At 35.4% G+C, this 14,025-nt stretch overlaps 2 protein-coding genes across 7 annotated transcripts in view; one reads left to right on the top strand and one right to left on the bottom strand.

Annotated features, from left to right (window-relative positions):
- Positions 1-1,701: 1,701 nt before the first annotated feature.
- On the bottom strand, positions 1,702-12,928 carry LOC122242960 (uncharacterized). 6 transcript variants are annotated; one of them, XM_043000404.2, is made up of 8 exons: positions 12,790-12,928; positions 10,084-10,222; positions 9,454-9,583; positions 9,229-9,325; positions 6,527-6,574; positions 5,556-5,746; positions 4,159-4,351; positions 1,702-3,758 (listed from the first exon to the last, which is right to left on the bottom strand). In XM_043000404.2, the coding sequence occupies exons 2-8, from the start codon at positions 10,202-10,204 to the stop codon at positions 3,564-3,566; spliced, it is 975 nt and encodes a 324-aa protein (XP_042856338.1). In that variant the 5' UTR covers positions 10,205-10,222; positions 12,790-12,928; the 3' UTR covers positions 1,702-3,563. The 6 variants fall into 6 exon arrangements, with proteins under 6 accessions (XP_042856338.1, XP_042856339.1, XP_042856340.1 ...); XM_043000405.2 differs by having other exon boundaries at positions 10,090-10,222; XM_043000406.2 differs by lacking the exon at positions 6,527-6,574.
- Positions 12,929-13,551: 623 nt separating this feature from the next.
- Nup154 (nuclear pore complex protein Nup154) overlaps positions 13,552-14,025 on the top strand; it is a 22,590-nt gene continuing 22,116 nt past the window's right edge. The window contains exon 1 of the mRNA XM_086537362.1: positions 13,552-13,584. The gene's annotated coding sequence lies outside the window, so the exon portion shown is untranslated. The remainder of the gene's footprint in view (positions 13,585-14,025) is intronic.

Raw genomic sequence — 14,025 nt, 5'->3', positions numbered from 1 at the left:
TTTACATGCAATTTAGAACTGTAACAATTATGAAAATACACAGTTGACAAACTGTGATCAAATATAAATTAATGAGCATGTTAGAACCCACTGGATTGATGTATTCAATTCATATAAATCTTGAGTTTCATATCTATACCAAGTAAAGAAACGCACTGTAGCCCAAATGCCTCAGATTATCTGCACATGTAAGCCCAGAAAGCTGGGCTGTCTAAAGTCTTATTAAATTAACATATATAATAGAAGCATTTGATACACTAAAAAAAATTGATCTTGAGAGTTAAATCATCAAATTCAATTAAAGCTGCCACATTACAAAAAAATGAAATGCAAATTAAAAATTCATTGCCCTTAAATGGCAAAACAATTGGGGGGGGGAGGTGGGATTACAAAGCAATGAATAAATTATCTAAGTACATGAACACAATTAAGTACTGGTATAAATGTAAAGAAAAAGAAGGAAGGCCAAAAATGATAATAGCAATCATTATTGAATAATAATAAAAAACGACAACATAAAAATCATGAAAAAAGGAAAAAAGAAAGAAACTAAAAAACTAAACGGATCTACAGGTATCTTGCCACGTCCTAAATGTGGGGCATGGAAGTGACCTGTTGTTGGGAGGTGGTTAATGGCTGCTCTATATGACATGGGCTGTGTAGGCTGAAAGACCAATATAATGAGATCACAACTTCAAGCTCAAAAAGGGCATGATCTCCTCTGCCAAGGCTACAAAATATCTCCTAGAGCAAGGCTGATAATGGAAAGGACGGAAGGAGACAGAGCGTTTTTGTTTTGATAACAGATGAGGAAAAGAAAGAAAGGAAAATAAAAAGGATTATGTCAATTTGGAACATGCACTTGTAAGCTACACTAGAAACCAAAAGCCATCTCTATTACCCTGCAGAAGAAATCAGTTATTTTAAGCCAGTTAACAATGGGAATTTAATGGCCAATGCCACTGACTTTATATCTTTGATAGTGAATAAAAGTAATGAAAATCATAAATCCCATGTTCATGTTGAGGGCTATCAAATGATTTATCACTGGAACCTCAAACTTCACTTACATTTTTTTTTCAAAATAGATAAAAATAAGGTAAAAATTCATATGAATGTCATTGATTGTCAATATAAAAAATAGCAGATTTTAAAAATCAATTCTGTAATGATTCATAATGAAAAAAGAGAGAAGAGAGGGAGAGCAGAGAAAGAAACAAAGATCCAAGCCAGCAAACCCATTAAATATCCCACGAAAACATGTTTTGAAGTTGAGTCGCAAGTGTAGTGTACACTAGGTAACTATATACTACTCGAGCTTTACAACTGATGGAGTAGGCAGTATCTAATTAATGTTACCCTCATTCATGAAATCTGTTGCTCATATGCTGCCTTATTTTTGGACGGTCCTTCTTGCTTTCTCTTTCTGGTTAAAGCAATGATCTTTATAGGAGAGTCTTACCAATGTAAATGTGCTAAAACTCTAAGCTCTCCTAATATCAATTAAAAAAGTGTATCTCATTTAACCAGTCCTTCTTTAGTAGTATAAATTTAGTAAATTAAGAAATTTATGTTTGTAAATAACAAATCATAAATAGGGAACGATATATACTTTATACTGATTACAGAACAATTATCAGAAAGTTACCTTTCCTGTATCTCTGATGTCCTGTATAAAAATTAGTCTTTAATACTAATCTATTTTTCTTTTTCTTTACTGGAAATATCATTCCTGAATGAGAAGATAACATTAACATGTGACCACAGAAAGGGAACACGCATTTTACATCTCTAAGGTGTGTAATTTCTCACAATGTGATCCAGTTATTCTTTAAGTTATTAGGGACTATTATTTGCACATACGATTGAGAATATGTTGACAAATAAGAATATATATATATATATATATATATATATATATATCCATCACATGTTGGATCTTATAGCATTGCTTGGAAGAAGAATTCCTGTGAGTATAGCAAGAAATAAAATGGTTTATAATCCTTCTTGCTATTAATCAAGTATATTACGGTTACAGGTACTTCATTGCAAAAGGATTCTTGCACTTTCTTCTGCCACTTCACAAAGCAAACCTTACAACTAGCATCAAGATGTATAGTGAAGTGCCAGTCAAGGAAGCAGATTGGGAAGTCCGTGCATCAATATTCCCTATTAAGATCTACGATACAAAGAAGTGACATCAAGATTTATATGTTATGCATAATTAATATATTACTCACATAGCCTAAATTGAGAGTTGTAATAATGGGAATGTTATTTAAGTACTTGATTCTAAAAAAAAAAAAAAAAAAGTTACATAAAAAAGTAATCTTGTTAAGTACAGCTCCATTTCTGATGTTCTTTATGTATGTGGTCCTTATAAAACTCCCCTATCTTTAACAACCTTTGTTGTAATAATTAATGTAATATCAATTACTGGAAAAATTACCATTAATCATCTTCAGTACCAGATGAATCACTTAAAAAAAAAAAGAGAAAAGAGAGAAAAAAAAAGAAAGAAAGAAAAAAAAAAGAGGAGGAGGCTGAAGAAGGCTCCCGTCTTCTCCAGACTGTTAGTTTCACCACAGATATAATGCGAGTGGTTCTATATAGGATTTTAAGAGTTTTGTCTGATTCTTCCTTAATAATCACACTGAACAGTATTCTACAATATGCACGTAAATGTGTGTGTATACAAAAACACGCGCTGCAAACAGGTGGTTCAATACCCATTAAATTCTCTGATACAGAAAACTGAATGTACAGTTACCAAAGACGTTTACATAAAATTTATAAAATGTAGAATGTCAATAACTTTAAAATAAATCCTTTAAAAATATATACTTTCTATTTTAACTTTTACATTCCAATATAATCTCTTGGAAACTGAAAATAACTAATTCACAACTAGCACACACATACAAATATCATCATTCATAAATATACACTAAATTTTACATACTGCATATGGTATCCATTTTGTTTGTGTTTGTGTATTTTCATGTTAGTATGTTTGTGTGTACATGTGTAAAATTCATAGAGCTCTTTACATTCAAACAGATCTCTCTCTCTCTCTCTCTCTCACAGACACACACAGTTTAGTTTTATAAATATGAATGAAGTAAGTCACCTATAAATACATTCACATACTCACAACAAGATGGGCTGAGTTCTTGGCATTACATATCTGTGGTGTAGCTGAAGCAGTGCAAATCATTTGTAGAACATTTTGTTTATCCTATCTCTGGCACAGCAATAATTAATGAGCATAAGCAGCCAATTAACTGGATCACCATGTATCCTTTCTTATAAGCTCTGGGTGAGAATGGTGAGCAATATTCAAAGATTAAACAGCATCAATTACCAAGTTCACCAGCAAGTTGTAGATGCTGCCAGAGTGTAGAGGATAATACCTCCGTGCATCTATGATACAGTACACAAACTACAGCCTACTCAAAGTATTCACTTAAGTACCAATTGCCACCTTAAATAAATTCACCAAACGGCCAGAGACGTGGCACGTGGGGATTACTCGATGTTGTGTGGTGATAGCTGCCTTGAGGTTACTTTGTGGTGAGTGAGGCAATCGCACGTATGAGGGCGTTGTTTTCCTGTCGCAAGTTAGAACGGTCATTGCATGCCTGGCTTAGCTCCCCTGTCAGTTGTGAAAGTCGAGATTCAAGTGACGAGATACGCCTGTCTCGCTCTTCAAGTAGGCCCAGGAGACGGCGGTTTTCCTCACGGGCACTCTCCAGTAACTGCAAAATATTATTATGACTTTGGTCATCACAAATCTAGATCAAAGATCTTGTCATCCGGCAAGCAAACCAGACAAAGGCCATGATGCGTTCACATCACTGGCAAGAATATGAGCCAATGCATGATGTGAAAATCACATTATTCATTATTAAAAGGTTAAACTATATAATCTATATAAGGTAATAACATTTGCCTAGAACCATAAGATATAAAACTGGTAGATATTAAGTGGGGGTATGAATAAAGCATGAAAATATTGATCAGGAATTCACATTTCCTAAAATAAAATGTGGTTTTATTGAAATCCACAAGATATCCAACAGAATGATCTTACTGATGCATAAACAACCCCTAGAAGTGTCAAGAAACAAACGATTATCTTGTGCTAACCAGCAATACCTCATCTACACTCTCTGTTGTTGGTGTTGCAGGCCTTCCGTTTGCAGGTGGTCTGGTGGTTTGCAAGCTGTTTGACGAGTGGAGGTTTGGTAAGGCTGAAGAGGCTGGCTGCACAAGGGACAGCGTGGAATCGCTCATTGTCAGGGAGTCGTAGTCTTGGTTGTCTTCGTCATCTGCTTCTAAGTCACTCGGGCTGCAGATTAAAGATATATACTGAGAGAAATAATAGGTGTGATTGTGAGAAAGAAATAGGGAGAGAGGGAGGGAGAGTGAATGAGTATGTAAGTGTGAGTGAGTAAGTGAGTATGTGTGCACACATGCGTGCATAAACACACACGAGCACATGTATGTAAAAGATTATGTGAGTAAAAATAAAACAGAATTTTTTACACAAGAGAATTTATATCTTGATAAGCTATAACTATATATAGCATGTATTATTCTTATATATATTTCTTCAAATATATACATAATCTAACCAAGTTTGATGATGACAGATATAATTGGGTTCTGATTGGTTCCTCCTTTAACCCCAGGTGTTTTACTGTGTGTTGAACATGTTTCAACATGAGAGCTTAGTTGTTGAAGATCAAAACATACAACAGTTAACCATTTACTTAGGAATTATATTTGACAATCATACCCAGTAAGTGCCATTGTTGGAGTAGTGTAGTGTTGGGGAGTGTTGAGTCTGTGATGGATGAGTGGCAGAGTGTTGGGTGGTGTGTGTGGACTCCCACGACTGTGTATCATACAAGTTTATAATGAGTAAATCTATCAATAGATGCCAAACTAAACTTATACTTTTATGTACCAGTGGGAAAACACAGAAGAAGAAGAAAAAAAAAAAGTTCAGAAAGGCCAATACTACAAGAAGAATGGAAGAAAATGCTGATATTTTTTTGTTCTAGTAACTTAAGAAAAAAAGACCTCAATGCTATTCTTAGGCATCTGGCATAAAATATATGAGTATACATGGAAAAAATATTGAATTATCATTTCATATATTAAACAAATATATTTGGAAGTCTTATTTTATCAAATATCTCCTTACAAAGGAAGTAACATAAAGTGGATATGTGAAGCTTAACTTCAAGCGAGTGAAAAAAATCATGCAAAAGCTCACAATATTCTTATTGCTTAATCAGAAGATTATACCCTATGACTTGAAATGCAATACAGATATCTATTTCTAAAAAGAAAAGAAAAGAAAAGAAAAGGAAAGAAAAAAAGAAAGAAAAAAAAATTACCATCATTGTTTATATAAAAGTGAATCTATGTCACTGAAGGAAAAGATTATTCTCTTGTTTTCAATAAGTTGTTATTTAAAAAAGAGGCACACTGACACAGACAAATGCATACACTCAATTAGTAAAAAAGTGAAGTCAACTGCAGACCTTTTATTTCTATGGCTTGTGAAGGACTTCTTATGCTTGTGATCAGGCAAAGAGGGAGGACCTGGGACTACAGAGTGATGGTGGTCCCCTGACTTCTCCTTCTCCAGGTGTTCGTTGTAATGGGTGTTCCTGCGGGTCTCGGCTGTCATCGAAAGCAGTTCTTCGTCCTCTCCTGTGCTCCCTCCTGTTGACTACAATGAGGGAAAAAGGAGTGATACAACACTTATGCCAATTACTTATAAATCGAAGAAGTGTCCATGCAAATATTATAATCATATATTTGGAAATATTGGCATACAAAAAATCATCTAAAGATTGAAACACTTCCAAAAATGGCTTGACAATCTTTGCAATATACAAATAGGTAAGTGAGCTACTTGTCCAACACTTCAGACTCTGAAAATACCCTCTGGAGATACCCACTCTATACTTGCTGTTTATTGTGTATTAGCATTCTTCAAAGTAGCAACAGCAAGTATTGCACTATATAAATAATAGCTATGAAGCTTAGTTCTAGCAATTCTTAAAATGTTAACCAAAATTTAAATCTACATATGATATATTAAAAGGAAGAATCTTTCTCAAGAAATAATTGCTGTTAGACTGGACACACAATGTTAGTGGGACATTAATAATTGGAGTATTTGAATATAATACTTGCAAGCTGTATTAATAATATATGCATAAAGAAAAACAGATAATAGACTTAGTGATTAATATGACTTTATTTCTCTATTATCAACTTTTAATGACATCAGGCAAATAATGCTTGATGTGCACAAAACTCTATTTTTTTTGACAATGGGTGTTAAAATAAAAACTATAGTATTTCAAATTCAATTTATCTTTTAAAATGCTCAGTAACTCCTATGCAGTGAAGCAACCAATACATAAACTAAGAACAACCGTATTTACACAACAGTACACTAGCATACTTAACATTTCTTAGGATATACATGTATCTATTTTACCTGGCTACCATGCGATCTTGGCCGGGATCTTTGAGGGTCTGTTTCACCCTAAAGTCATAAAAGTTCAAAATTAAAAATAAAGTAAAAAAGATTATTCTAATGTATAAAAGAAAGGAAAGAAAGAAAAATAACCAGGAAGAAGAAAAAACAACATAATGGAAAATGTGTCATGCTAATCAAACTGCTTCGGCTACACCTACTTCAGTTACTCGTAAAGTAAAATAATAGTTAATTTTAGATGATCTAAGCTAAACTGCATCCAATATTTTGGAGAGCTTGAAAAAGAAAGTAAAACTGATTTTGAAGCACATGCACAAGTGCACTTGACTAAGTGTGTCAGCCCGACCCCAACACCCACTCACCAATGACCACCCACACATCAATAACAATGTGGATAAACAATTTGAAAGACTAAAACCACTGAAGAAAAAGGAAGTGAGTACAGAGACATTTCCCATTTTGAGTAGCACAAACACAGCCTACTCAGGTCTGCGGAATCACAGTAAGTCAAGAGACCTGATAACTACACATCCCAAAAATGGAAAGCTTAAATCATCTTGGCTTGTGCAAATATTTCCTTTTTTTTCTGCATACTTCATTCATAGTCACTATACCTATATCTATTTTGCTATTAATTTCAAACAAGTTTTATAACATTTAGCATATTAACAGACAAGATTATCATATACATATATATGAGAGAGAGAAAGAGAGAGAGAGAGAGAGAGAGAGAGAGAGAGAGAGAGAGAGAGAGAGAGAGAGAGAGAGAGAGAGAGAGAGAGAGAGAGAGAGAGAGAGAGAGAGAGAGAGAGAGAGAGAGTGTGTGTGTGTGTGTGTGTGTGTGTGTGTGTGTGTGTGTGTGTGTGTGTGTGTGTGTGTGTGTGTGTGTGTGTGTGTGTGTGTGTGTGTGTGTGTGTGTGTGTGTGTGTGTGTGTGTGTGTGTGTGTGTGTGTGTGTGTGTGTGTGTGTGTGTGTGTGTGTGTGTGTGTGTGTGTGTGTGTGTGTGCGCGTGAGTGTGAGTGTGCGTGTGTGCGTAAGTTAGTGTGTGTGCACTAGTGAGTGTGTCCATATCATAATCATTTTCTGCTATCCATTAAATTCCAAGCAAATTAGTCTTTGTGCTGAGGTGAGCCCTCTTGAACCTCACTTGACGTCAAACTTAAGATGCCATTCCAAAACAGGGAGCCTGTGTTAAGTGGTTCTTGAGCTATGAAGCTTGCATTCATAAACATACAAGCATCAAATGTACTTTTCTATATTTTAATGCTTTATGACAATATTGGAGTGGAGGGGCATATACATATTCTAAAATTCTTTTTTTAAGAATAATAATATCATAAAAACAGAACATTCACATGGCAAGTATGTAAATGTCCATCTGAACAGTTGTTTACATTCTGCACCCCAGGTCAACACCATTAAACTGATATCCTTAACAAATGCTTTAACTGTTTGAAATACTAGTCTGAGAGAAGAAAATAGTTCATAGGAAGACTATATAAAGCCACCTATTAGATGTAGAATAAATATGATAAATATAACAAGGGTATCAAGCTTTTAACATGGCCCTAAACAGATAATGAGTAATAATGGTAAGCTAGAAAGTTGAATAGTAAGCCCCCTCTACAAATATAGAAGACAAAATATCAAGAATAAAAATTAAAGGTATACCTCAAACTGAATCAAAACACAAAAATTTGTGTACAAAGATAAAAAGGGATACACTAAATTATCACATTCTGAGTCAAAATATACAAGCCTCTATTGCAACTAAAATGGTGATGTTACAGTTTATGGTTTCCAAATCCTAATAAAAAGTGCAACCTTTTGTTAAAGTCATATAAATAAACAGAGACAGAAAGGAGAAAGGACAAAAAATGGCAATAGAAAGAGGAAAGGAATAAAGGAGATGAGAATAAAAAACCCACAGGCACTACACCATACCGAACCAATAGCCGGCCACATGAGCCTCGATGGAAAATAACTTAATGGCCTCCATATGGGTTATGTCAGACAAATATTGCTTTGCTGTAGTCTATCCCATTCCAGCCGAGGTGTTTATTAGCATTGAAACAGTATATAATGCCACACAATCGTGAGAGGGATATGAATAGCCACAAAGATGGGGTCTTTTCTGCAATGCATATGTATTTAGTGGTGATAGATCTAGTTTAAGTGATCTATATCAATTTTATAACCTTGTAATCTTTAATATAATAGCAGGCACTGTACAACTGCCAGTATTAAAAGTATTGTTGAGGTAGATGATGCCAGTATTAATTGTAACCATGTAACATATTTCAGGTTTGACCACTTTCAATAAACAAGAGCGAGTTATACATAGCAGTATTGTCCTTACATTAACCCACTGACAGCGGATGGCATGATTTGTTGCAAAGGCAGAGTCGGTCGTAGATGCGGATGGCACCGTGCCAGACAATGTAAACCTGCTATCCCACTGTGTACTTATTTTATTAAAACTGCAACCCATGGGTTAACTGAACAGCTGCAGTAGTACACGCAGCAACACCTTTCCTCTTTTAAATCTTCCAATTACTAGCAATATCAACAATTTACTGAAAACTGTTTTTTTTTTTAAATGTAACAAAATGAAAAAATCTAATTAGATAGTTTAATGATAAAAATACGAAGTGGATTCATCAATTAAATTTCTGATAGGGATGTATTCTTTGTGTACTTACCTCCGTAGATGGTAGATGGACAACTCCAGTACTACGTCTTTTCTCTCGCAGCTTTCGCCTGTCACGTTGTTGTTTTCCCTTGTTTGTGTGATTGGGTCTGCAAAGAGGAAAAACTTTGGCATTATCTGCAAAACAAAATTCATGACAAGAAGGGAAGAGAAGACAGGGTGTAAGAAGAGGAAAAAATCATGAGTTCTCTCTCAACAAAATAAAAAAAATCCTTACCTGTTCATCCTTTTCTCCTTGAGTCTCGTGGCAGGCTTTGGGCTGGCATCATGATCAGGAGCCCCAGGGTACAGCCCACCTCCTGTTCCAACATCTCGGTCGCTTCCCTCTCCCTCCTCATCCGCCTCACCTTTTTTGAAAAACATGGAATTCTTCTGCATGACAACTGTTTCATCTTGGGTTAACCTTGTAATATCAGATATATAAACAACAGAAAAATGACTGCTCTTATGCATATGATACATATGACAAAAGCATTTATATTAAATATATTAATCCTTACACATCCAAATAACTTAGACAACATACAGACACTTTCAAGAGGTTCCATGGTCTACTAAAGACTGGAGGCAAAGATGTTATCTTTCAAACTGAAGTGCATGATAAATAATTCATTATGCTATCCAGAGATAAGATATAAGCTGAGAGCCTTACAGTCTCTTGGCAGATAAAAATATGCACAGGTCCCTGATAAGCTCTTCTCAACTGGGAGCTAAAAATAAATACTGACTATTTTGTTTTCATATTTCTGCTTTCTTAATTTACAGAAAAAAAAAAAAACATATCAACATCTATCTCTCAATGTATACATATATAATTTAGAAAATATAAAAAGTTAAATGAGAGTACCTGTACCTGGGCGGGAAGTTGGGTTGATATTCCGAGCCCTCGCTGTTCGTATACGAGATCGGCGAGATGAGGTCTCGAAATCTACCTCAACATCTTCCTGACTCACTGAACTTGATGCCATGCTACCTCTCTACCCTGTCTGAAGTAAAAGATAAAAATGACTGTATACATATGAATGTTTAACCCATTCTCACCGGCTGACGTGCTATTACGTTTCATGTTTTTTTTGGTCAGACGCCGGCGACAAGATATTTGGTCAAGGCCAGCACTCAGGGTGAGTGAGCGGACAGCCCAGACTCGCGGCCCAAGAATCCCGAGGTGTTAGGCTTATGCGTTCAAAACCCCCGGCATTCTGACCATTTAGAGCTGGAATAACCCGGCATGAATAGGTTAAAGGTAACTAACTATACATGAGAAATACACAATTACAAACACAAGCATGCTCACAATTGAAGGGAAAGTTTAATATGTAATTCTCATGCCTAAGTGCAATGTTAAAAGAGATATAACCATACGCTTAAAACTGTGCTATCTAGTAGATACAGATACAATACAATATCCTGCATAAATACATATGGTTCTCATACATCCAATTTACCTGACAATGTATGTAACAGACATTATCTTGAACATTCAGTGGTGCATGACTGCATGAATATAAATATACTCACAACAAAAGTTTCCAATGATAATATAATCAAACATTAAAAAATACATAGAGATTTCTATAACAGATTCATCAATGCTATTTCTGTAGTATCTTTTTTATTTTCATAACTGTTCTAAATATTTGTATTTTATATTCTCAGAGCCACTACTGAAGTTTGACACAACCCAATATCCTTTACTTCGTGTGTGTTTCTTTATGTCCTCATAGAAGAGATATAACACAAATAAATACAGGCATTTCCTCCATCATACATTTTAACACAACTTATCCTTCCAATATTCAAAGTAAACCAACTTATTCAAACTGATTATTATTATCTTTTAGTTGAAATTCAGGCCTTTTAATCTTGAAAGATAAAATATCTAGATTGTGAGCAGTTGTGTTGCAACAATCATGCTCTCCACCATATATATCATGACTAATCAAACAAACATCTTTAAGCTGATATACAGGAGTGTCACATGGTGATAAATTTTCCACGATTTTCAACAACTTGCATGCAATTTTCATCACAGATTGTGGAGTTCCTATCACACAAGATCATACTGTCTCGTGCACAATCACAGCAAGTATGGTAGAAGCTGATGGTACAGAGTTGGCAGAAAAAGAAATGGCTAGCATTTTTTTGGAAATTAACTTGTTGCTGACAGAGGATGTTTTGGCTCCAAATGGATGAAGCACTGGGATATTTCAAAGGCGTAAGCCTAATGCCTCGGGCTATTCACCCGCGCTACATACCCGATCACCCAGCCAGGAGGATAGCCTTGACAAAATGTCTTGCCCCTGGCAGATGGTGATGCCACCACTTGATATGATATCTTGTCACCAGTCGTTTACGAGTTAAGCCCTGGGAGTTTTGGCCCTGCCTGGTCTTAAAACGGATATTTCAAAATATGTAGGCCTAATGCCTCTGACTATTTGCCCACTGAAGCTGCAGCTACCCACTAAATGCACAATCACCTGGCGTGCCACCCATACAAAAAGCCATGACATGATGTCACATCCCCAGCAGCAAATGCTGCCGTCGCACATGATATCACATCATCCGTCATAGGCAGGTTAGCATTATTAACAAATATTTATAAAAATCTAAATGTTCACTTATGTTACATCAATACTATAATATATCATATACCAACACACCCAAATAATGAGAAGCAGACCTTTCAATTTTCGAACAAAGGCTTTTGATTGATTTCAGTAGAAGGTAGCTAGTAAAGGACTCAAAATTGATTTTCAAGTGCACACTCTTATCAATACAATAAAAAAGAAAAAGAAAAAAAAAAAAAAAAAGGAGAGAAAAAAAAAGGACACAATACTACAATAGACTATAGAATGTATAAGATAACTGATTTCAGTGAAGTAGAACCTTCAGTCAGAATGATATACAACACAAAACCTGTATGGCTGCATTTGTTATTCTTGGTTCAATAACAATGACAATAAATAAAAGAATAATGTTATCAATGTTGACAGTAATAGCAATAATATCAGTATAAGCAAGAAGTAAACTTTTGACTAGGTGAGAACAAAAATGAAAATATGCCTAATATAAACTACAAGACTTGACTTAAAACTGATGAAAGAAATAATTCAAATGTAAATACAAAAGAGAACAAAGTTGTAAAGACATGTCAAAACAAAAAATATGGACATAAGAATAGCAGAGAAAAAAAAATCACAAAAATGATCAGACAGATAATCAAAACAAATAATGTGTCATAAATAGAAAAGTCAAAATATGCTAGTTTCCATACGTATCCTATTAAAGCCATCAATTGCAACCTTAGGTCAAGTAAATCAGACAATCACCATCCTCTGATGACGTTCGGAAAATGAAAACGAGTTCAGAAACACGAATATGCAAATTATGGAGAAAAACAATACGGAAAACGTCAAAAAACAACATGAAAATGACATCCACACAAACACACACACACAACGCATTCACTCATCACACCTTATATTTTCTCCCCTCAGCGTCTGAATAACACCCTGAAGCTCTTCTCTAACTCCTGAAAGCCTCATGTTTTTACCTCTTATCGTCTAGCTGAGAATCATGCGCTCCATCGGCCTCCTGAGATGATTTTGTGTGAATTAACGAGTCTGGACGAAGAATCTGTCACTCTCAGAAGACGTCGACATTGGAGTATAGACGATTGGAATAAATATTGCTCCTGCGGGCAACTGGATCCTGAATGCGATTGGGTTGTGCTAAGATGACGATGTCCGCTCTAATCTTCCGGGTTTTTGTCGGGTATGTAAGCTTATGTCTGTTTCTTTGACTTGTATTTAATTTGTATGAGGGATTGTGGTTTTGTTTTGTTTGGCGATAATAATCCATGAGGGTGCAATATTTCTCCTGTGGACATCGAGTCTGATTCCGTCCTTTTCATGCGATGCGTATCTGTTTTTACCTGTTTTTCAAAGTGTTACTTCAAATGCTTTTTCTTTCAATTAAAAAAGTTACAATAATTGATATAAACATATATGTATATCCCTTTAATTTAAAGTTTCATTACTGATGATTTCCATGCAGTATTGTGCTTCTATAAAGAAAATCATTTGCTTGTTTCTCCATCAACGGTATTTCCTATTCTGATGTTCGAAACGGCCTGTTGTTCTTACATATTTCCATTACCTTTTTCATAGGAAAATTTTAATTATTGTCCTCCAAAATCGAGACAAACGATCAACGGGGTGAAACAATTTGCAAAAACGCATAAAACAATAAACGACATTGAAGAAGCAGAGAAAGTAGAGGCTCCTGACGAAGTTAAAGCCAAGGGAAGCGAATCGGACTTAGTCATCGTGGAGCGGTAGGAGGGAAGGTAACGCATTTGATTTTATTTTTTAAATTTTTTGAAATTCTGACCGTCTGTGTGTTTGCAATGCGTTCAGTACGCATTCTAGGTGTACGTAGATATACGGCAATAACACGCATGAAAGGGTTGGCCCTAAATCGACGTATTTGAAGGACAATTCAACAACAAAGTGGCTGACAGTCAATCCCTGGACCCAACTTGTTTCACCACAATACGTACAATACAATCACTCTCCAAATATACGTTTCCCACAACCACCATTCACCCCAAGGAATATACTTCAAGCCCTGTCCTCTGAATGTGCCCGAGGAGATTTAGCAGTGGGGATAATAGAATGAGAACACTAAGAGACTGAGAAGCGGCGACTCGTACACGTTTGTTTGGTCAACACAGCTGATTACTTTGAGACGAGAGGCGAGGTTTTATCGAGGTTTTATCATCTTAAGA

Source organism: Penaeus japonicus, unplaced genomic scaffold (assembly GCF_977035675.1).
Source record: "Penaeus japonicus unplaced genomic scaffold, GWHDUDI00000001_assembly GWHDUDI00000005, whole genome shotgun sequence".
NCBI lineage: Eukaryota > Metazoa > Arthropoda > Malacostraca > Decapoda > Penaeidae > Penaeus > Penaeus japonicus.
This window is presented reverse-complemented; position numbering and strand designations above follow the sequence as displayed.